At 45.0% G+C, this 25,264-nt stretch overlaps 1 protein-coding gene across 1 annotated transcript in view; it reads left to right on the plus strand.

The window, feature by feature from the left end:
* LOC102024857 (BMP-binding endothelial regulator protein-like) overlaps positions 1-25,264 on the plus strand; it is a 198,500-nt gene that overhangs the window by 163,212 nt on the left and 10,024 nt on the right. Inside the window, exon 13 of the mRNA XM_005412992.1 lies at positions 21,289-21,419. Within this exon, the coding sequence (XP_005413049.1) occupies positions 21,289-21,419 (131 nt within the window). The remainder of the gene's footprint in view (positions 1-21,288; positions 21,420-25,264) is intronic.

A 25,264-nucleotide genomic window follows, 5' to 3' on the forward strand; every position in this document is an offset into this window, starting at 1 on the left:
GAGTTTATAAGATGTGTAGTACTTTTCCTCTTAGTAAGTTAAAATCCAAGCTCATTGTGCTTCAGCAACATGCTCTGCCTATATTTTGAACACTACAGGGATTTGGGAAGTGCAAACAATGAAGAAAGTAAAATCACCTCACCAAGATGGGGATTTATTATTTTGAGGTGTATGTGCATTTGTCTATACACATTCACTTGCTCTACAGCAACCAGGGCAGACTGAGGGTAAGGCTGTAGCCAGTTTTTAACAAGAGCTGTGCTGCTGAGCTATATACCTGGCCCAACATTTTATTTATTTTTATTTTACTTAGTAAATACCTACAGAGAGCTTACTATGCATCCAAGTAGCTTTACAAATATTAACGCTTCATAAGGACATCATATTTTTATGATGATTTGAAGTGTCATCACAGTGAATATACTCAGCAGCTGAATAGTTGTCCTCATTCCCTTTTTTTTAGGAAAAGTTTTTAGAAGTGGAGTTGGCAACTTAAATGACATGCAAGTTGTAAGAGTTTTGGTATAGACATGGATAGACATAGAGATAGAGTTGGAGGGAGAAGGAGAGACAGAGAGAAAGAAGAGAGAGAGAGAAGGTATCTCTAAACTATTCCATAAAGGCCAAACCAATTACCAATTTTATATTTGTAAACAGCATTACATTAACAAGTAGGACCATTTTATACCCCGGCTAATGTATTTTCATTAAAACAAACAGTTAAAAACCTAAGTCTTCTGCATCTTGTCATTTTCTACTTTTTATTTTTTCTTTGTTTGTAGATTACTTATGATAGATGATAGCTTTATCACTAATATCAAGACTTCCGTAGGAAATATCTGTTCCTCTGGATGTAGGTGGTTAATGGTCTTTGTGTCTATCCCAAGAACCTACCTTCCCAATATATATTTTTATTTTTCCAATATATTAAGAATAAGAAGGTGCTATCTGTTTGGCTCAGCACCCAGTCCTTTGGTACTGGACTATGGTGATATGACCCCATACAGTCACAGCATCATCATACAAGGGAGAAATTATATTGATTATAATAGGTAGGGCATCCTGGCTAAAATAGTACAGTTAGTAATAACTATAGCATCAAGTACAGCCTAGCAACTGACAAAATGCGGTAACTATTAATCTGATACTCTTAACTATAGGAGCAAATTCTATGGTTTTATAATAGAATCCAACATATATCAGGAGCTTGTATGCAATGATTTTCCCCTGAGTGGATTGATTTTACCCTGTTGTGGGGGTAGGGACTAAGAGAGATAGAGGACAAGATGGAAATATGAGTGAGATCAAAATAGTAGAAGCAAGTCTGGAGGACAAAGGATCATCACACAAGTTTTGGGAAACTAGAGGACATATGAGAGAAAGAATGAAAGAGAAAGCAAAGGAGTATTGAAATGAACCAGAAAGAGAAGAGACAATGTTACTTGCATGAAAGTATCATAAAATCAAGCAAGATAGTAGAAGGAAAAGAGAAGATAAGTAGAAGAAAACAAAAAGAAGGTAGGAAGCTTAAATAGTGAAAAAAGAAAGAAGAAAAACACAAAAACAAAGCAAAACAATAACAAAACAAAACAAAAAACATCCCAACTGGATAGAAAAAGGAAAACCAATCAGACAAAATTAAAAGTAGTAAAATTCCTCTGGTGCCTACAGTTCTGTGGTAGTGTCCAAGTCAGATCCCAGAAATGTGCTCAGTATGGAGCTGATCTTAGCCTCTGGATGTGGGGGCTGGGATTGGTCTTTTGTTGCTTGAGTTTTCCGAGAGCCCTTTGGTGTAGAATGATATCCTCACCCACTTCTGTTCACATGTCTGTGTGCTGGAACACGATGCTGGTTCACCTAACTTACCAACTGCTGGCTCCTGTTCTCACTGCTGCTTGAGACTTTTTCACGCTGCTGGCCCCACCTGCTGGTGTGTGTACCTGCTCTGGGGCCTGCTCTCACTGGTCCCACCTGACTGGCTTGTGGCAAAACCTAAAAATCTTAAAAGCAAAATGAAGAATTTCTTTCCCAAATAACAGGTAAAGCTGAACTTCTTGTTCATAACAGAATGCATCTTTTTCTCATTGATGTTGGGAGTTCTTTGGCATTGGTGAATTCAGCTCAAAATCTAATGCTGGGACTATGGATGTGAGTGCTACACCTGCCTGGGGTGGGTAGCCAGCATACAATATAAGGGCAGGAAGGAAGCTTGCTCATGCTGCTTCCCCCCTTTGTTCTTACTGCTTTTGCTGTTTCCCACTGCCACGAACTCTTGTACTCCACCATGTGCCACTCTGCCTTGGAACCAACCTTGTGAAACCTCCACAAACTGTGCACTAAATAAACCTTTCCTTCCTTAATTTTGGGTATCGGGTATTTTGTCTCAGCAATGAGAGAAAAGTAACCAAGACAGTCTGTTTTAGAGACCATCCCATGTGCAACTGAGAGGAATGTGTATTCTGATGTTGGGTGGAATACTCTGAAAATATCTGCTAAGTCCATTTGTTCACAGGTTTTTGTTCAGTTCTGATATATCTTTACTGGTTTATTGTCTAGTTAATCTATCTCTTCATGATAATGAGGTATCAAGGTCTTCTATTACAATTGTGTGACATGAGGGTTTGTGTTGAGAAGTCTGCCATGATTTTGATAGCTTTCCTTTATAGATGATCTGTTTCTTTTCTCTAACAGCTTTTAATATTCTGTTTTTGTACTGAATTTCTGGAATCTTGATTATGCCTTGATATGATTTTATTTTGGTCACAGCTTTCTGAAGTTCTATATGCTTTGTTTATTTGTATGTCCAATTCTTTATCCATTCTTTGGAAGTTTTCTGCCATTATATCTGTGAAGAGTTTTTTATGGCATGTGCACTATCTGCAGCTTTCTTATTGACCCCAGTCGATCTTATGTTATTCTTGTTTACTTTATCTTATAGCAGTTGGATGTATTTTTCATGGTCTCTCACTGTTTTTAAGATATCTTTCTTTTCATGATCAGTAGCTGCACTCTTGTCTTCAAGATCTCAAATCCTATTCTTTCCTTCATTCAATCTGTTGTATATACTTTCAATGGAGGTTTTAATCTCTTGGATTTCTGTTTTGATCTGTTTCATGGATCCCACTTCTTTCCTATGCTCGGCATTTTTTTCCCATCATTTTTCTAAGCCCTTCTATTCTTTTGTCTGTGTCTTCTCTAAAATCTTTGATTTTAAGCACTGTTTTTTTTTTTTGTACCTGAGAGATTATTTTCTGTACAGCCTTTTGCACCTGTTTTTTACTTCTATCATTTTTACTTTGCTATCATTTCAGAAGGCTCCAGGGTTTGACTTCCAGTTTTGTCTCTCTTCTGTGTTCTGGGCTTGTCCTGGATGGGCTAGGTGTCTGGGGTTGCATTTTGCTTCTTAATCTTGTCATTTTCTACTTTCTTTTTTTAATTTTATTTTGTTTTCTATGTTGATGCTTGTCGATTTCTTATGATTGATTGCTTTATCACTAGTATTGAGGCTTCTCTAGAAGATGTCTGTTGTTCAAGGATGTCCTCTAAATGTAGATGTTTCTTTATAGCTATCCCAAGACCCTCTTCCCTTCCCAATTTGTTTTTTTTGTTTTTTTTTGTTTGTTTGTTTGTTTGTTTTTTGTCTTTTCTTCCGGTACCAGGAATCAAACTCACGACCTTGTGCTTGCCAGGCAAGCGCTTTGCAGCTGAGCTAAATCCCCAGCCCTCCCTTCCCAATTTGTAAAGGATGCAAATTTACTATTTGGCTCAGCACCCAATCCTTTGGTATATGGGCTCTGGTGATAATTATGACCCCATACAATCACAGTGTTATTGTACAGGGGAGAAAAACTGATTATAATATGCATGATATCCTGGCTAAAGTAGTACAGTTAGTAATAACAATAGTTTCAAGTACAGCTTAACTACCGACAAACTATACTAACCACTAACCGTTAACCATTACCTCTGACCACAGGAGCAAACTCTAACATTATATAACAAAAATCAAACATATATTGTATGCAGTGATTTTCTCCTTAGTGGAATGATGTCACCTTTCCGTGGGGCAGGGGGTTAAGATGGGTAGGGTACAAGATAAAGTGATGAATGAGGTCAAATATAGTAGGGTCAAGGCTGGAGGTCAAAGGATGATCATCTGAGTTTTGGGAAACTAGAGGACACAGGAGGGAAAGAATGAAATAGAATGTGAAGGAGTAATCAGAAAAGGAAGAGAAAATGTTTATTCATTTGAAAGTTTAAATTCAAGAAATAGTTGAGGAAAGAAAGAGGATCAATAGAAAAAAATGAAAAAGAAAGGTAATAAATCTAAATGGTGAAAAAAAGAAGAAAGAAAGAGAAGGATAATAAAAATGAAAACAAGAAAAGAAAGAAAAAAGGAGACCAGAGAAAGAGATGAGAGAAAAAAAAAGAAAAACCCCAAAACAAAAATAATTACAAAATAAAAAATAAAACAAGATGACATCCAACCAGATAGGAAAGTAATGGGCAATCAGATAAACAACGGAGAATAAAAGTAGCAAAATACCAGTCTACAATCCCACCAGCAGTGGAGTAGGGTTCCTTTCTCTTCACAGCCTCTCCAGCATTTGTTATTAGTTGATTTCTTGATGATAGACATTCTTTCTGGGGTGAGATGGAATCTGAGTGTTGTTTTAATTTGCATTTCTCGAATGACCAATGACGTTGAACATTTTTTCATGTATTTATTCAACATTAGTATCTCTTCATTAGAGAAGTGTGTATTCATCTCAGATGCCCATTTCTGGATTGGGTCTTTGAATTTGGGGGGCTTGATTTTTTTAATTCTTTATATGTCCTAGATAGAAGTCCTTTGTCTGAGGGGCAGTTGGCTAAAATTTTTTCCAATTTCATGGGTTTTCTTTTTACTTTATTGGTGATTTCTTTAGATGTGCAAAAACTTTTCAATAAGATGAGATCCCAGTTGTTGATTCTTTGAAGTATTTCCCATGCAGTTTGGTTTTTGCTCATGAACTCTCTGCCTACCCCAATGTCATCAAGATTTTTACCTACTTTCACTTCCAATAAATTTAGTGTTTCTGTTTTAATATTTAGATCTTTGATCCATTTTGACTTTAGTGCATGGTGAAAGACATGTCCAGTGAAACTCTGTATTATCTCTACTGTTTTATTGACGAATTATTCTCTTATTCCCTATAATGGTTTGAGCAATCTTTCATTCTTTCATCTGGTAATCTGAGCAATATAGTTGAGGATAGTGATATGCAATGTAACAACCACTGTTGATTCATATTATTTTGTCTTGAGACTCTGTATCACTTGGAATGTTCTTGCTTTGATTTGTTTATGTTTGTGATACTGGTATGCTGCTACTGTTCTATTTCTTTGTTTGTTTGTTGCTCATTTACTACTCTTTTTTAAATTAAAAAAAGAAAAGAAAAGAAAAAGTAGTAAAATACCTCTGGTGTTTACAGTTCTGTGATAGTGTCCATGTCAGATCCCAGAAATGTGCTGTATACTCCAGCCAAGTTTGCCAAGGGAACTGTGCTGGGTATGGAGATGACTTGGTCTCTGGATATAGGGGCTGGGCCTGATCTTCTGTTGGTGGAGTTCTCCAGAGCCCAACTGCTGGCTCTTTGCTGCTGCTTCAAACACTTCCAGGTTGCTGGTCTCACTGATTACTCTACCTGCCAATGGCATGTGTGTGCCCGCACACCTGGACCTGGCTGTCCCAGGTCTCAGGACTCTGGTCAGTCCACTCACCAAAGGTGTGTGTATGCCTGAATGCCCCTGGAAAGTAATTTTTAAAAATTAATATCTAGTTTCTTTTCATTTCTTTTCTTTATTTTTTTAGAAAAGGGCAATAATGCTTGCTGTAAGGGACTGAGCAGCCTCACTGTGAACCACTATGAAGCAGTGGACAGCCCAGGGTGTCTGCAGAGGTGACACTGAAACAGAGCAACCTTAAATGGATTTAACAGAACAGTTACCATTTCACAGCAGGCAAACAATAACACATCTTGAAGGAGGAATCATCCTGGAACATTATGAGCAATATAACCCACATGAACTCATTTGTTCCTGTGAATCCTTTCTAGTGACTTTATGTGAGTGTTTAGGAGGAATGAGAGACCCCATGTGTGGCTCTGAGGTTGGGAACCCCTCAGCAGGGACTCTCAGTTCAGTTCCATCTCTGCCATGGTGTTAACTTTGGCTTGCAAAGAGTCACATCCTACTCACTGGGCATAAGGAGGGACACTCCAGCTGAACCCACTGTCCCCTACCCAGTGGCCATCATACATTTTCACCTGGGTGCAGTGCGTGCCAGCCCAGCTTGACCAGACGCTCTAATGTGGTCAGTGATGTCACATCAGCATCTCAAAAACAGCCACACTGAGCATCTGCACCACAGAAACAAGCACGTGATACAAGTCAGGGGCTCCTGCCCCTCGCAAGAACCCCAGGAGCCAGCAGCTACCCACTTGCCAGCACACCAGTGCCTGCATGTCCCAACAAACTCAGACAATTTCGCTGAAATTCATCCTCTCTGCTCCTGCCCCTTTCCACTCTGCTCCTCCTCCTGCATTTCTCACATTCGTGGGCAGACTTTAAACTCAGCTCACATCTCCAGAGGCCTCCCTGATGCTTCCTTTTCCTTTGGCCCCACTATGAGCCCCTTATCCCAGCCTTACAGAGTGTAATTTCTCCAGCTCACGTGTGTCACATCATGTTCCTCTCAATGTCTACTCGTCCCGATGATGAGTCCCTGTATGTCTTCTCCTCTTTAACTTCCAGCTGGGTGTTCAGCTGCTACTTTTCCATCTAATGCTCCATCTCCCTCTACCCTCCTACCCCACTTGCTTTACTAGGTGCATTCTGCACTCTGCCAAACTGTCAGTGGCTCCACCCAATCTCCCATGAGGTGTCCGTGCTTCCTAGCTTGGTGAGCATGCAGGGCCATTCTGTGAGCACAGCAGTTGACCTCCCCAACTGCTCCTCTCCTTCCCAATCCACAGACACCTCAGATGAACATGTGTCTAATGGATGAGTTTGGAAAATCCTTTCCTTCCTCTTTGCAAGGGGAAACTATTCTTTCTTTTGAGATGTAACTCAGGTAAACCTTGGTCCTTGAAGTCTTTCCTAACTTTTCCTATTCCCTAACTGCCACCATTCCTGAATAATCTCTGGATTCCCTGAACTCCCTTGGTAATACAGACAGTTTTATAACTCTCATCATTTACCTCCTTCTGTTACAATTTATCTTACCAGCTGTGTAGTTTGGAATAGGAGCTCTTGTCTTTTTCATCTTTTCCTCTTCTTTGCAAGCAAGTGCAATGCTTTGCTCAGTGGAGATTTGTTGAAAGAAGGTTTAAACTTTGGTGGAGCATCCTTTAGCTGTTAGACATAAAACAAATTAAGGCATAGAATGTAAAAAGATGACATAATTGAGTGCTTCTGGAGTCCCCCAGAAGTGTCACTTCTAAGTGGAACGTTTTTATTTTATGTAATATATTTGAAGACGATGTCATATGGAAACTGAATTAGAATGGGATAATTCCACAGTGTAACAGAAGGTAGACTCTGAGAAAATGGGGCAGAAGTTGCTGAACACATTTTCATTTAATGTATAAGAAGGCTTCCTGAGAGATAGGCACTGTGATTGTCTGTTACAGGAATGAGATTCCTGAAAAGTCACCACGCTCTGATCACAGACATCATGCAGATGTCTGGCCATCTGTCGGGAGTGTATAAAAGAATCCTGCAGGGAGTAGATGTTTCCAAGGCCTTTGGAGACTCTGTGAGTCTACAATTCTATGGCTGTTTATGAAGTCACACCACTTACTGTGGGGTTTTGAGCACTCACCATTTTATTTTTTTTAATTTTTTATTTTTTTATTTTAAAGAGTAAAGGAAGGATAACAATAATAAAGGGGCTTACCAAATTACAGACAAAGTGGTAGGAAATTATCAATGGTTATTGTTTTACATATTGTTATCTACAAGATAGTTTCTCAGGAAAACAAATAGACAAATAATAGTGAGTTACAAAAGAGGTAGGAGATTATCAATAGTTGTTGTACTATATTTAGGTGTCTTCAAAGTGGCTTCTAAAGAATATAAATAGAGCTATACATAAGTGACCTATTGAATAATCATTCAGTAATTCTCAATGGTTGTTGTAGGAAACACATAATAATAAACATGGATCCATTTATGAAATAGGATAGGAACAATGCAAACATTACAGAGTTATGGATAGATTAGTAGGAAAATATCAATGACTGCTGTAATACATGGTGGTAGCTTCAAAGTGGTTTCTCAGGAAGACAGAGATATACAAGAAGGATCTAACAAGTAGTTACAGCCTAAGGGTTGTCAAAAATCAAGTGAGCCGTTTGGGGCGAAAGCCATTTTTTGTAGCGTTTTCTCTCCAGCCTCCCATCGCATTGGGACCCCACAACCAGTTAGTGTCCTCTCCCCAACTGTCAGCACAGGCAGAAGAAATCCTGCTGCAGACTTCTCCGGAGCTCCACCACAGCCTGTACTGTCAGGGGAAGAATGGCTTCCAGGGAGTCTCCACAGATATTGTGCAAGGTCCTCCTGGTTTACAGCTTCCGAGCGGCTCTCGTGACCCCAGTCCACAGGACCTCTGACTCCTTGGGCTTAGTCTGCATTCTCATGTTCTCCAAGTCCTTATTCAGCAGCTGCTCCTCCGCTGACTCTGGGCCTTTCTCGTTCTCAATGGCAGGAGCAAGAGTGGCCCTTTGTATGGCATGTATTCCCAGGGGTTTTTCCATGTTTGAATGATTCACACATGTCCGTGGGTGGACATCTGCAGCGGGTGCATGGTGGGCCAATTGTGTCATTGTTTCTCTGTGTCATGATAGTTCTCAATTTAGCAGTGGCAGCCAGCCTAAGGGCCGGCGCACAACAGCGCTCACCGCCGCCTGGCTCCCCATGTGTCAGGGGCCCTCCCTCCAGGGGCCTATGAGGCAGGAAGCTAGCCAGACGGCAGACAGGCACTCCCCACCCATGGCTCCCCGTGCGCCGGGGGTCCTCCCTCCGAGGGCCTACGGTACTCACCATTTTAAACCAAGGTAGTTTGCTGTGGCCTTTGGTATTAAGACTCCATGATAGGAACATTAAAGACTTAGGAAGAAAACACCTATAAAAACCATCACAGTTCTTCCCCTCCTCCAGAAAACATGGTTTCTAAATTTCAGGTCTTCTGCATTGGAGAAACTGTTCCATTACTAACCTTACATTATAAAATTAAGTGCATCGTGAAAATGAGCTCTAAAAAACTGCTGTGTTATTTTCTCCATAGGAGCTAAGGCCACATTTCTCCAGCACTGAATTTCTCCCCAGTGTTCAGTTTCCATTTCATTTTCCCTGGACCCCCAAGTGGGGAGCAAGCTCATCTGCCAGCAGCATTGCTCTTTCTCCTTGCCTGTTCTCCTGCCTCACCTGCAAACACCCATTGCAGATGTCAATCTGCCCTCTTCTTCACTAGATATTCACACTGAGCCCTTGATCTTCCTCCCCCGAATGGTGATGTAGAAGTTGGCCTGGGTTTACTGCCCTCCCTCTGTGGTCTGTCTTGTGTAAGCACAGGGACTTCTGCATTTTTCTGTTTTCAGGAATTGGGCACTGGCCAAATGGGAAGACAGAGGGGTAGTCTTTCCCCTGCACCTCATTTTCCTGTTTTCTTTAGCCCATCAACTGTTGAGCTCCACCATCTGTTTAACTTAGCATCTTTTTTTTCTGTTGCTGTAAACAGTTCAAGTCTTCTTCGTACTAATACACACACCTTATGCATACACACCTTACACACATACAGCCCCAGCATCCTTGCCAGTTATCTCCCCAATTCTCTGCTCTCCACTGCTATCCTACCAGAGAAATGCTCTTTACACAGTGCCTGGAGTATTCACCTTTACCACACTTCACCGTGATTCCTGTCCTACTGACCATGAAACTGTCCCTGCAGGGGCCACCACTGACCACCTGATGGCCCAGGCCCCTCTGTCTGTGAGGAGTGACTGACACCATGGAATGGTCATTCCTCTGTGATCTCTCTCAGGCCATATCCCCACTGTTATCTTTGCCATTGCTATTCTTGGTTTTAACTACACAAACATTCCTAATTAGTGCTTGAAGGAAACAGACTTCAAGTATCTACTGTAGACCAACCACTGCACAGGGCTGGAAAATCAGGGAGCAAAACCTTTTCTCCCTGGAGCAGGACAGGGAGCTTTCAGGGCCACCTTGGTTAGTGTGGGACATCAGGAGCATTCTGGAAGAAGCTGCTGAGCTGCACACAGAAGGAACAGCAGGCGTTTCCCAGGAAAAGGCCAGGAAGCATGTTCCAGGTGGAAGAAACAGCCTGTGCTGTAGAAGGCAGCATTGTGCAGGGCACAGAGCACGGACCCAGGGTTTTTTCCCCAATACTGAAGATTAAACAGAGGCCTTTGGTGCTGAGCCACATCCCAGTACTGTTATTTATTCATTTATTTATCTTTAAATTTTATTTAGAGACAGGGCCCCACTAAGTCCCTAGGTTGTCCAAGTAGGCCTCGAACTTGTGATCACCTGCCTCAGCCTTCTGGAGTGCTGGGGTGACAGATGTGCACAAACACACCTGCCTTAGACTGGCTCTGAGTGCTGACTTCACTTCTTGTTCCCAGTGTGAGGAGCCACGCCAGAGGACATTTCTTGATGTCTTTGGGCGAGTGCTCTGGGCACTCTAGGGCCCTGTTCTCCTTGGCTGCCTGGGGAGAACAGGATGCTCCATCCTGGCAGAGATGGGCAGCTGGCAGGGGCAGTGGGCAGTGGTGTTTGTGATCTGCCTTTGGGGATCATCTAGTGGTCAGGATGGTTTGGGAAGGGGGCCCACCGCCAGCCTTTGGGGATCATCTAGTGGTCAAGATGGGGTAGGTAGCTCTCCCGTCCGGTCCACCAAACTGAGTTATGGGAAAGGCCCTCTGTCCGGCAGCAGTGGGATGTGAAGGCTGAAGTATTTTGGAGCTGAAGGCACGGGAGATGCTGGATGAAGGGCCCGGCGTCTGAGGAAGCTCCCACCGCACCACGTCCTCTAGCAGCCGCTCTCCTATTACCGCACTGGGGAGCACTTGTGCCTTCCCCTTTGTGGGACTTGGCAGCCGTTCGTGCCTAATGGGAAAAGGCTCGGAAGCAGCAGCCCTTTGAAGCCCAGGCGGGTGTGGAGGCTGCGTGTAGCTGAGTGTGGCCTCGCTGCTGGAGGTGACCCCCTCTCTCTCTTGCTCAGTGCCTGACCTTTATCTCCACTTCTGGCTGTGATTCATTTCTCTCTTCTCAGAGAGATTGGTGGGGACAACATGGCTTCTCATGTACTCCCCACTCCAAACCCCAGAGACGAGCAGTATGCCCTGCAAGCCAGATTTAAGGAGGCCCTTGCTCTCCCTGCCAGCCCTGCACTTACCTCAGCAGTGGACAGCTCCCCTTAGACATTGTGCCCAGGGCTCCGCTTGTTAGTTGCCTGCCCGTCTTGTCCTCCCCACTCTGCAAGGGGTGCTCAGAGAATACTGTGTGAGCTTCAGTACATATCTACTATAGTAAAAGATTCGTTGCTGTGAATCCCCTGCAAAATCCCCTCCCTAGCCTTAAAGACACTTATCCCATTATTCTGACACTTCCTGAAACAGTTCTGGAAGCCCCCTTTCTTGTGTTTCTTTACAAGGTGGGATCAAAAATCAAAAATGTGAATGCTGCTGCCTTTCTGATGGGAAGGAAGGCTCATAAAAATATGACACTGTGTCCTCATCCACCTTATTCACTCAGTCCGCACTGATAGTCCGCATCTATCTCTTCTCCAAAGTGAAAATGGCCATGAAAGGTCAAGGTTTGAATTGACTCAGGATGTTGAGGCAGCCAGGACAGAGCAACTGAAGACATTTGGGAAAGAGGACTTCCAGAGCTGCTTCAGAATGTAGCCAGAATGATGGATGAGTGTGTTGGAAAAGAGGAGAGGGGCTTGAGGGGGATTTGTCACAATGTGCCTTTCACTGTAACTAAAAATTCAAACATTCACCCTATTTTTCCATCAGGCCTCCTACCAGGAAGAGCTTGGAGGAGGGGCTGAGGTAGAGCTGCCCCCATGGCTGGTGTTGTGATCAGTGAGGCCTGCAGGGAACCAGGGTGCCCAGAGCTTCCTGCGAGCTGGCCCTGCTTGGAGTCCAGGGCTCTGCACCCCTTCCCTGCACCTTGTCCCACACATCGCTTCCACCTGGCTCTTCGTCAGCACCCTCATAATAAAGGCCTGCACATAAGGAGTTCTCTGAGCCACCCTTGCAAATTAATGGAAACTGTGGAGGGGGTCATGCACCCCCGATTCACACCAGCAGCAGAAGATCCAGGCCTGTGATGGCCTCAGAAGTGCGTTGGATCCTGACCTTGGGTCTGACCCTTGCTCCAGGTGGATGGTGGCCTCCTGCACTGCACCCCAGCACACCCCGATGGTGCCACTGGCACCCTAGGTTCCACTCTAGGGTGGCGGGGACAATCCTCAGGCTTCTCAGTGGCTGGAAGCATCCTGGGCCCACTGGGTGATGGAGCAGGGAGCCAGTTTGGTTTCTTCCCCTGCTGCAGTAGGAGTTTCTCTCCTGCTGAGTGAAGGGCCCAGACACCCTCGTAATAGAGATTTGGTTTACAAACAAGAATAGGTGAAGCTCAGTGCAGCGCATAGGTGAAATGAGATCTTACAGGAAGATGGAGGAGTGCAGGCTTTTCCTGGCCCTGGCCCTGGCAGCAGGGGGCTGTGGAGACCCCAGCCTTTCCAGGAAGCAGCAGGGCTGGGCTGAGGAGCAGAGGGGTGAGCCCACCAGCTTGCGATGGTTTGACAGCGAATGTGGCAGTGATGAATGGAACACGAGTGTAAGGGAAAAGGGACTGATCCTCTGCCAAGCAGCTCTCTTGCATCACCAGCCTCCAGAAAAGCGTGAAGTCCTTAGACTGAGAAGCAAATGCTGGGCCAATTCTGAGAACGCGGCGCTGTGGCTGTGGGCCACTAGAGGGCGGCGGTGACCACGCTTCCCAAGGGGGCGCGGAATGAGAGGAGCTCTGCCTGGAGTGCGTAGCCTGGCCCTAACTGAATAAAGAGAAGCTGTCTGCGGAGAGGGACAGCAGGGCTGATGCGCTGTCACTTCCCCTTGTGGAACCTGCATGTCCTAGGCGAGCAAAGACCACACAGCTCCCCAGGAGAAGGATTTTAAACTCTGTAATCCATTGAGAATCCGTACTCTGAAAAGTTTAAATCTGAAATACTCCAAAATCCAAAACTTTGGGAGCAACTACAGGAGCCAGATGCTCCTGTAGGAAAGTCCAGACCCAATCTCATGTGCAGAGACACAGTTAAAACCCAAAAAAATAACCAAAAAGATACTCTAAATCTACCCTACACAGGTAGGGAGGAAATATTTCAGACTGTAGTACATGCATGAGGGTGGTTGGTTGCTGCTGAAAGTATAACACTGAATTTACTATTGAAAATCATCCGCATGGCTCCCCTTCAAAGGAGGTCCCTGTGACCACAGGGCCCCACGTCGTTCCATGAACATAATCTATGGCTGTGGAAGTCGGGCAGAGGCTGATGACTGTTTTGGAATTCCTATGTCCTGCTAAGTCCAACACCCAGGCAATGCCATGCTCTCCTGGGAACACTTCCAGTGTCTGGAGAGTCTGATTTAAGGCAGTGTTGGAACTACGTGTAAGCAGGCAAGTGTACAGACCCACGTCCACGAGACTGCAGGTTATTAGAGGGCTCACTGTGAGCCCTTTCTACACAGGCCTGGAGGGTTTGTCCTGTTCATTGTGTTGCTGGAGTCTCACTCTGGCCAAGGTAAGAAGGGGCTGTTGCCGGGAGGAAAGACACTGAAGGCAGAGGTGACGGTGGGAGGCAGAGGTGACAGCACAAGGCTGAGCAGGACTCTCGGGATGAGACACACGCGTCATCGAGGCCCAGAGGACGTTGAGGGGCTCTGTGAGCTCCAGGTGACTGACTGATCTGCCACTAAGGTTAAAATGAGGAGGATTTGTATCTCTAGAAGAAAAAATGTCATCACCAGCTCACCTGCCCAGCTCTCTGCAAGGAACCACGCCCCATCCCCTAGACCATAGAGTTCAGGACAACTTTGCTGTTCAGTGGTTTGGCACTGGGAGTCTGACCACATGACTATCACATCTATGATCCAGGATTTGGAAACCCTCGGCTCTTCTCTTTGCCACTGAGAATTCCCCTTTCCTTGTTCTCTAACCTGGCAAAATTCCACAGATCATTGAGGCCCTGCCTCTGTGCCTCCCGCTGCGATGCCTCTCCCACCCCTCACTCCTGCTGTGCCCCAGGAATTAGTCCTCAGTGCCCCGTGTGCTGAACTCCTGCCCACTATGGCCCTTGTGCTGTAGGGTCCGGTTTGTACTCTGGGCGTCCTCTCCACTCCTTAGTCTCCCTGTCTTGCTGCCTGGAACAAAAGGGCCCCACTCAGTCCTTGTTTTCACCTACGAGTGGGCAGAGGTCTAACTGTGAATGTGTGGGGTGGGGGATCCCTGAGGCTGGGCTGGAGATAAGCTCTGGATCCACAGCCAGAGACAGGCGGGACGCCCACCGAAGTCTGCTCCCTCCCTGACCCTCCAGACTGAGCTCATGAGGTGGATGAGCTCACAGGGAAATATAACTCGCTTGGTTGGCCAGGCAACCCCAGGCACCCAGGGAGCCAGAACCCTCTCACCGGTGCCAGTGCTCAGGGATGATGCCACTGCGGTGCCTCGCTGTGCTGGCACGGCAGGGTCTAGAGGCACAGGAGGAGGTCCCTGTGGCTTGCCAGGCCCTCTCCTTCACAGCACCGTGCAGCAGCCTTGCGTTTCCGTGTGCGCTGTTGGAGCTGTTGGCCCTGTTTGTGTGTTAGAGTGAGTTTCCCTCCTGCTGATGGGCGGAGAAGAGTCGGGGTGGAGGGTGTCTGCAAAGCGGAGGAAGAGCAGAAGTAGCTGCCACCTGACGAACGTTTTCTCCAGGTAATATGATGGATAGGCCTTCTTACCCTGGCCGCTACCTCTAGTTACTTCTCCGCAGCTCAGCCTAGGGAGGTCAGGTCAGAATGTGAGGGGCTCCAGTGGAAGTAAGTTGGTTAGTAGTTCATGGCAGCTGACCTGCTGGCCCAGGGCTGTCTCCATCCCTCTCTGTCCCTCCTCCCCTGATGTCCAGGTACCAATAAACCAAAGATGCTGTCACTTACACCCTCATGTGCCCAGGGAGAGACATATGACTGGTGTGGTGTCCTCGTCTCTTTCCCTTTCTGACTTCCAGACTGGCACACAGCCCAGCCAAAGCCATTAGTGGTGGCAGGAGGATGCCCAAGCTCTGGCTGTCTGGCTTCCAGATGGGCTGGCTTTTGTGCTCCTGTCCTGCCCCTGGGCTGTTCTGGAAACAGCGCTCAGAATCCCTAATGGCTAATGCATCTGTTTTCAAGGCTGTGCCTGACAGGTAGGGGCACCATGTCTGTGTGACAGAAGCAGCCCTTGTGCCAGAGCAAGTGGAGGGAAAGCCATTCGGATTGGCTGTTGCTAGGAAGCACAAGCATGTTTGATGTGTTGATTGCGGCGGTGTTGGAGGCTTGCCTTTTTAATAACATGAAGAGCTATGGGTTGGTCTTATGATATGGAACATGTACTTTGCTGCAAATGTGTCATTAAAGTAGAATTCGCTCATCAAATACCTCTTTCCAACAGTTAGAAAAAGAAATTCCCTGGGAAATGGGAGAGGAGGATGAGAAGTTAAAAGTGAAAATGGCAGCAGAAAGGGTTCTTGCAGGGGCAGCTGAGCTCAGGATTCTCTGTGGCCAGTGGCTCCACAGCTTGGCAGTGGTGGGCAGTGGCCAGGAACAGGGACAAGAAAGGAAATTGTGCTGTGCAGCTGCCAGGTCCTGTGCCCTGGGCAGAGGGGACCTGACCACTCTTGCCCACTCTTTGAAATTCACTTTGAGCTCTGTGGTTCAGGCTCTGTCTGGGGCTGGATGAAGCAAACAGTCCTCTCCCATAACGGAAAGAACTGACTATGGTTCAGAGGCTGTGCAGTCCTGCAAGGGCAGTGTACAAGGGCCCAACAGGGAGCAGCCACCTTTTCTGGGGTCAGGGGATGATCCTTGATGAGCAAGCTAAACTGAGTCTGAAAGGTCGACCTCAGATTTTCCTCTGGAAAAGACAGATAAATTCCAGATAAGATGAGTCAGATGGGAGGAAGCTGAGGGTTAGTGAGATGGTCCATGGCCTTGGTGAAAGGATGAGTGGAGGAAAAAAGGTGAAGTTAGAAAAGGTGGATTGAATCATGAATTGAATTTGATGCTCAACAATATAGGCCTTCTCTCTAGGAGCCCAGTCAGAAGGCAGCAGTAAGCTTGCTCCTAGCCTCACTCCATTCTCAATCCCTTCTGGTGCACAGGAATGGTTTCCTGATGTTAGTGGAGCTTCCTCATCGGCAGAACCATCCAGTAGGCCTTTCTTCAGAGATAGAAATGTTCCCATTAGCGCCATTCAATATGGAGGCCATGAGCATGTGGTCCTGGAACCCCGAAGTGTGGGCAGTGTGACTGAGGGATGATTTATTACTTTTATTCAGTTGTAATTAACTGAAATTCCATCTAAATAGCCAGATATGCTAGTGCTTACTGTGATGGGCCAGGAAGGCAGCCCTGGTAGCTTAATGAGGGACAGATACCCCACAGTGGAGCTGGTTCCAAGGAAGAACTGACTACAGGTCGTTCTGATACTGCTGCGGGGTGCTGTGCAGGAAAAGTTCCCTTTAAATGGATTGCAGGAGCCTTCTCTCCATCATGTAGGAGGTTTGCCACTACCACATGTAGAGTGGCTGTAGAGTGGAAACCCATCATGTAGGAGGTTTTCATCTGTGGAGATTTCCTGGAAGGGCTTCTGTGTTTCCCACTGGAACAAGGGGCAGCTGAGCTTCCTGACCAACTCCACATCCGGCTGGATGGAATGTGACACACATGCAGTGCTCTAAAAGCAGAGATATCAAAGTCATGAATCTCAGCAACTCAGTGAAAATGTTACAATGTCTGCTGCTTATTCTATAAATGAATATAAATGTGCGATATTAGTGCATACAGGTTTTTTAAAGGACAATAATTTCCTATAAACATGTAAAATTTCAACTCTGATGTGTCCTAAATTAGATATTTCTTTTAGAAAGTTATATGAACAGTTGAATCACATAGTTTTGCCCTTTCCTGCAATTTGAAGAGCACTTTAAACACTTCCAAATTTCTCTTAATAAATTCCTTTGTATCCGCTGAAAGTGTGCGTAATTATCCCAAAATCTTTTCTGTCCACTTGCTGTCAGGTTCCCAGCAGCAGAGACTATTATTGAGGTAGAGGTATGAAGGTAACACAGGTGACTGAATCACAGTGTGTCAGGAGGCCCTCAACATGCAGATGGAAGTAATTTCAGCTGAATTATCTCGTAGGGGGACCTACATAGGCTTGTGTGATTTCCACCATTCATTAGCCTTTATTTTCCCACTCTTGTTCTCAAATTCTGACTCAAATATCAGTATATTCCATGTCATTCTGTTTCATTGTTTTGAACACAAACTGAGTGTTATTGTTTGTGTCTGGATGTCTCACCAAAGCCTCATGCAATATGGGGCAGGCTTTTACAGTTTATTGTTGATCCATGGTCCAATGCTGGGATTATAGGTGTGAATGCTACACCCATCCTGCGCCGGGTAGTTCACACACAATGTAAAGGGGGGAAAGGAGCTTGCTACTGCTCCTCCCTTTTGCTCTTGCTGCTTTTGCTGTCTTCCTCCACCATGAACTGTTGCTCTGTACCATGTGCCACCCTGCCTTGGAGCCAGCTGAGTATGGATGAAACCTCCACAAACTGTGAGCTAAATTAATCTTTCCTTCCTTAATTTTGGGCATCAGATATTTTATCTCAGCAATAAGAGAAAAGGAACCAAGACACTGAGGTATTTGTCTTTTTAGAAAACTGAGGTGCTTGTTGTGGAAAGTAGGAAATAGAAAGAGCCACAATTCACCACTCAGAGTTGACTGCCTTGAATACTTGAGTATATCTTTTTTCACTTATTTTTGTTTTCTGTGACTTTACAACACTGAGTTTTTATTATCCTGCTTTTTCCCGTTCCCTCTCTCCAGAACATTTTTCCACATTTTAAGAAATTATTTCCAAAAAAATCATCATAGTGCATGTAGAGTATTTCACTGTACAGCACATGGAAAGTTACTGAATAGGGTTCCCATTATGGGCAATTTAGGTTATTTTCTTTTTTGAAATTAAATTGCATTATGGTGAAAATGCATACAAAATGTTTGTTTACATGCATTCATATTTTCTTAGGTGTAAAGTTTCCCTTTAAAATAAGAGCCTTTCTTTGTACTACTCATCAGTATAGCCACAGTGTTCTCTAGAAAGATCTTCACATGTGGTCATTGTGAGTGTGGGGTTTTGACACCAGCAGAACTTGAGTTTTATTCCTGGGTCTGCAGATCTGGTGCTGTCCTCAGCCATGTGACCTTGGGCAGGTCCTTGGCATCTCCAAGCTTCAGCTCCCTGCCCACTGAAATGGTGGTGCCAACATCTGCCTCAGTACCCTGCACAGCCACCGGAACAGTGGGTATAAAAGGTCAAGCCTACAAACACGCTCAGCTTGGGAGCCATAGTTTCATCCTTCTACCAGCAGAGTGTGGTGGATCTACTTCCCGTGTTCTCACACATCCTGGGCACAGTTTGGTGTAAAAGTTATTAACTTGTCCTTAGAAGTTTGACATCTGTGACAAAACAAATCTTTCAAGACTTTAAACGTATACATAGTCTTGCAAGTAAAGAATTGATTCTGACAAATGTCATTACTTCAAATATTGTTTCTCCTGAGCTCCAAGTCCTATAGAAGCTACAGTCTTCCTTAGTCGTAAAGGGCAGACATGTTATTACCTGCCTCTGTTAGTGAAGTATGGTGGGCACAGGGATTATTAAATGTGTAGTTACAGTGTTTTCTGCTAAAGCCTCACAGAATTGGATTTAGCTGTCCATACTTTGTTTTAAACTGAAGAAACAGCTTCACAAAACAGAGAGTACAAACCAAGAAAAATTGAGGGAAACATAGACTAATCACCCAAATAAATTAAATTTTATTTGTTTACGTTCCTGAAATTTTACATAATCATAGTAGGCATTCTATCAAACTGGGGGACTCATTTCCTCTTGGAAGACCAGCCCTTACCTGTACAGCACCCTGTTTTTAGCAGCCCCCATTAGATGCCATTTTATCCAAGTCACACCAGGGGGAGCCCTGCACGCAGGAAACAGCCCCTTACCCCATGGGCTGGGAAAGAGGATAGAGACCAAAGTCTACCCGGAAGTGAGTGGGAATGGGGTTAGAGGTCACCCTGGCAGCCAGACATGCTCTTATGAATCTGAGCGTGGAGCTGATGGGTGTGGGTTATTCTGAAATGAAAACTGAGGCAACACAGGAAATGGTGTTGACAAGGAGAATTCATAGACAGACATTTAAAGGATGTCCCAAGGGCAAGCTTCGCTTGGGTTTACTTAGGAAGAACAGGGGTTCCACCCAACATAAGGACTTCCTTTAGTGCCTGGGTACCTTTGCTAGAGCACGATTGCACAGGATTCCTGTAATGAAGGAGAAAACATAGTAAGAAAAGCAGCTTTGATTATTACAGAGAGGAAGAGACTGGTTTTCCATTCTGTCTAAATAACACTTGTCGGTCAGGAAAATGGAACAGGCTCTTTAGTTTTCAATGCTCTTCTTCTTTCATCCCTGAGTCTTTATTTCCCAAGTCTGCACCCTGGAGAGTTGGGTTGTGGCACCTTTGCAGGTGCACTGTGGGACTGTGGGCCCTGAGTGTGGTTCTGCTGTTTCACTCTTACTTGGAGCAGGTGCTATGCCACTTCCTAGCTGGGGCGCAATGGCCATTTCTATAGTCAGATGGGCCAGTATCCCTCATCAAGAGAAAATACTGACCTGGTGAGGTTGGAGGGCCATGTGCAGGTCACTTCTCAGGATCAGCTGTGCTAGTTGTAATCTTCAGTAATTCTTTTTCTGTGTTTAGCCTTGAGATTTGATTCTGTGAAAACAGGAACTTGCTGGACAAGGGCATGAAAACAATAAGTGCTGTTTAATTTTATTAACTTTGGGGGCTTTTGTTTAAATGTCAACTGAAAATTGTTAGGCAGTAAATTCGTCTGATGATAAGGATGATGGTTGCAGCATGGTGTAATGAAAACAGCACGCTGTCAAAGTGAGGAGAAATAGTTTGGTTTGCTCTTTTGCTGCTTGTGAGTGTGACTTTGGGCCCACCTACTCATTTGTGCAGTGACTTCTTGGATTGTAAAACAGAGACCGTACTGTGCATTTTTTGCCAGTCAGTTATGAAACAGATGGAAAGTTCTTTGTAAACTGTAACGTGACATACCAGTATAAGGGCACCCTTGTGGCTTTGCAGTCAACATGGCTGAAAATGTGTCAGTTTATATTTAAACATAATTCAGTTCAATTACATCTTGCTCCTTCCTTTCCCTATTTAATCTATGGAGACCTTGATTCAACCCTCTTCACCTCTCAGTCTAATTAGGTGCCTAAAGTGCTCGCTTTGTTTGGAATTTGTTACCCTACCTTCTAAAGAATGATGATTTAGAGTTCCTTAAAAGACAAAGGTTTAAGACATGGCCACAGTGAAATCTAGCTGCACATTTTCAGAAAGTCATGGGGTTCTGTGCTGTCATCAAGCAGGTTGCTGTTTTGGGTTAGACTGCAGGCACATCTGTCATTTTTCTGTCACTGCTGCACACACAGTGGTGGGCAGTTGAATGCGGGCCACATCTGGAGAGCTGCCTTTCCTGCAGGTGATCACCAGTGTGTGTAGCTTTCCTCAACTCGTAATTGCAATGAAATCAAAGTAAAAATTCAACTCTTCAGTTGCACCAGCCACATGCTGTGGGCTCCATAACCACAGATGGACAGCAAGAATGACAGAACATTTCTGTCTGTTGGTGGCTGGTCCTGCTCTAGCAGAAGGAAACTGAGTATCACAGAGCTCAGAGGTATCCAGCACTCAAGTTGTGTACACACTCTTTATACCATATTTCAGCTTTCCAATCAGAGTTCCCATCCATCCACCTGGGGCTTTCCGCAGGTCACATTTTGGGTATTTGATGAGTTGATATTTTTAAATACTCTTTTGTGTCTGTTGGTCTCCTAGGTCCTGCGTGACAGACATGTGTGAGTGTCCAGCCCACAGAAACTGTTACTGTGAGTCGTTTCTGGCCTATGCCCGGGCCTGCCAGAGAGAGGGCATCAAGGTGCCCTGGGAGCCGCAGCAGCACTGCGCAGGTAAGAGAGGCCCAAAGACCCACCCATCGGGAGTCACTGCACTGCTCCAGATGCCATACAGGGCATCACAGACACAGATGCAGTGGCCTCATCAACTTGGCCAACAGGAAATCTCATTGGTGGCCCAATTGGATTAGAGTTGGTGAAACACAGGGGTTTCCCACAGGGCAGAGGAGGAAGCACTTTCAAGAAAATCCCTGTGAGGAGCACAAATTAACGATTTGAGGATTTCCATTGTTGCCAAATTCTCGCCACCTCAAGCTACAGCTGGATGCACTTAGCACATGGGCAGTTGTCATGAGGCTTGGGCTGCGTGTGGAGCAAGGGATTTGGGACAAGTACAGCCACTTAAGGCCTTGAGGGTAAACATGATCATTTTACAAAAGAGATTGTTATTCACACCCTAGTGGAATATTCCTCCCCATCTCCACTCCTGCAGAGATAGGTTTCGTAATGGTTGTTATGAGCTCTTTGTCCTCAGGCAACTTGATTAGCTTTATTTCCTACGTGTAAAATGGATACCTTTGTTCACCCAAGAAAGGACACTGGGCACTGTGGTGACCCTGAGAGATGAGACCTCTGTCCCTGGGGTGCTGGCTGTCTACGGGAGAACCAGACAAAAGCAATAACTCAAGGATGAACACTTCCAAACTATGGTAAGAAAGAAGATGGAAACTCACAGAGCAGAGCTCTAGCAAACAAATGGAGAAGAGACGGATAGCCCTGGGGACTGGGTGAAGAGGGAAATCTGCAGAGGTGGCAAGGTGGCATTTCAGCACATCATGAAGGACCGCGGGGAAGCAGGTGAGCAAGCTGTGTAGAAGAAGCACACTGGACAGCCATACGCCAGAAAAACAACAGCACTTCCAACTGGAAGGAGACCAGTGAGTCTTAGCCTGGAGGGCAAAGGACAAAGTGGCTCAGCATGAGGTCAGTCAGGCAGAAGCTGGCTGCAAAGGGCTTTGTGTGCCTTGGCCGAGTCTAGCATTGATTCCAAGGGAAGTGGGAGCCCAGTGGGCATCCAGCAGACCTCTATGTTTTCCAGAGATGATCCTAACTGTGCTGTAGAGCACTGTGGTCCCCAACATTTTTGGTACTAGGGACCAATTTCATGAAAGATAATTTTCCACTGGGGAATGATTGAAGGAGCCAGAACTGTGGCATGTGCAGTTCACAGAAGGGTTCGAGCTCCTGTGAGAATCATGCTGCTGCTGAACAGGTGGTGATGTGATCATGGAGAATGACTGTAAATACAAATGAAGCTTCGCCTGCATCTCACCTCTTACTGTGGAGCCCAGTTCCTACTAGGGCACTGACCAATACTGGCCCATTGTCCAATGGTTGGGGACCCTTAGTATGGAGAGTAGATTACAGGAGAAAAGATTGAGAACAGGTGGCCCAGCAAGATGCTATTGCAGGAGCCCTGGTGAAAATGGATGGTGGCCATGCATGTGGAGAGAAGGGGAGAGGGTCTGGACATGCTTGAAATTTCCATACTATTCACTATCTCAAGGTAGAGGCATTAGCGATGTGAACATGGGACATCTCAAGGGTGTCCAGCTCACCGAAGACAGTCAGTGGCATCTGCTACCGTCATTTAGCTTTGAAGAGGAGATGACTTAATGTTTGTCACATGGTAAAGGACTCAGCCACTTTCCACTTTGCCTAGATGAAGAGACTGAGGTTTGTATCTTCTACAATAGCCTTGGAGAAGAAGATAGTTCAGGCTGCTCCAAGCTCTGGAATGTCTGCACTGATGGAGCACAGTAGTGGCCATTTGAGTGAAAGGAGATTTAGGAGAATAACCCTGAATCTGCATTTACAGTGTACAGATGTCCGTTCACTTAGACCAGTGGGATTCAGCCTAGCTGAATCAGAATCACTAGATGAGCTTACAAAACACCACAGAAGTCCATGCTTGTGTCCATGCTTGGACACCTTGTCCAGACACCCTGCTTCTTCAGGTCTTGCACGTCTTTAAAAACTTCCCAGGTGACTCTGATCCACAGCCAGAGTGGAAAGCAGTGAGCTGGTCTGTGATTGCCCGGTGGCTTTGGGGGCATGGGTGACAGCATGTGGGTGAAGTGGTTCTGAGCTTCCTCAGTTGAGCCTGGGTGTAGCCGCTGGTCTGTATCTCTGACCTCCTTCTGACCTTCCTTTCAGTTTTGCTGTAATCTCCACAAGCCAAGTCCAATCTTGCTATCAGAATGCACTTTTCACAGCTAGAATCTGGCTGGGCTCTGCAAGCATGCCCTCCTCAAAAAAGCATGAGTGTGACAACTGTAACCCACATTAAGGTGTGGCTGCAGCTCCTGAGGGGCAGGGAAGTGGCAACCTCAGTACAGGTAGAATGTGAGGGTGATATGTGTGAGGGACTGAGTCCTTCCAGCTCCTCTGAATACTCTGAGCTCCCTTTCTTTATTTAGAGTTCTGCTTTTCTTGAATCTACCAGAAAATGAGTAAACTAGAGTCCAGGTCTCCCCCATCCATCATGGTGTGATGCAGGGCTCAGCAGAATCCGACTCCTGTCATTGACTGTGGTGGTGCTGTGGTTGGATACAGGATCTATGGACCCTCTCCTCCTGGTCCAGCACTGTACTGAGCTCCATTTCAGCACACTCACTGCATCCCAGGACTACACATTTCATGTTATCATCCTCGTTTCAGGAGTGGAATCCCTGGATTCCACTAGAAAATTGTTTTTCTAATGGAAAAAAAAATATGGCCTCTAAAAATTTCAATTGAACTCTCAAAATTAATTAGTGGAGCCATCGGGGTGAAGTATCACTCTATCATTGAGCAGCTAGAGAGCAGCACTTTATATACACACACACACACACACACACACACACACACAAACATACACACACATGCACACAGTGGACCTCCACAGTCTGACAGCTGGAACATGAAGAAATGCATCTGCAGGGCTACACAGCACCTCCCTGTCAACTTATTTCAGGTCCACCTACAAAACTGAAGATGAGAAGAAGATGGTTTCCTTGTTTTTAGCTCCCAGGTGTTCTGACTCAAAACAGCACTGAAGGCATGTAAAGCAGAGAAGAGAAATGTTCAGAGTAAAAAGCCTAGACATTGCACAGATAAGAAGCCACCAGGCAAGGAAGTCTTAATGAATGAGTGGTATTTTAAAAACTGGCCTGAATTTTAACTCCATCAGCACTCTGGGCATGGCAATGCCCACTAATGGTATGAGGAAAGACTAATGGGACTGTAAGTTAGCCTGGGAATTACTGTATAAAAAGTAATATGCTGAGGGCTCCAGTGAGGGTACATAAAAGTTTTATAATAACCATATTTATTGGCATTTATTATTTGTAAATGCCTCCTTTCCCTAAGGACTACAAGAGCATCTTGTATACTATTTATCATACTGTATGCCCATAACACCATTATATTAACTACATCTTATTGATAAAGACATTTAAACTTTAAATAGTTAAGGAATTTGCTAAAAGCCAAAGAGCTCCGGAGAGCAAGTAAGCTGGGAGTCTAACCCAGGTAAATTTGCACCTAGTTTCTGCTTTTAATCATTCTGAGGACACAGAAATGCAAAAGCATTGTAGAAAAAACATGGATACATATTTACTTCTGTATTTATATAAGCACCAGCTGCTTCATCCAACTATTTGACATCTAGATCTTTATTAATCTTAGTGACTTCAGTTTCTGCTCCTTTCTTTCTTATCACCAGCAGGACTGACCTGATGCCTTTGAATTGTAAATTTGTTAAGATCTTCTCTCTTATGTCTTACATCACCATTCTGAGCAGAATTACTGCCACTGCCTACCACTGACACTGATTAGCATTGCACATTCAGAAATGC

The sequence above is a fragment of the Chinchilla lanigera genome, unplaced genomic scaffold (assembly GCF_000276665.1).
Source record: "Chinchilla lanigera isolate Chin_1 unplaced genomic scaffold, ChiLan1.0 scaffold00159, whole genome shotgun sequence".
In the NCBI taxonomy this organism is placed as follows: domain Eukaryota; kingdom Metazoa; phylum Chordata; class Mammalia; order Rodentia; family Chinchillidae; genus Chinchilla; species Chinchilla lanigera.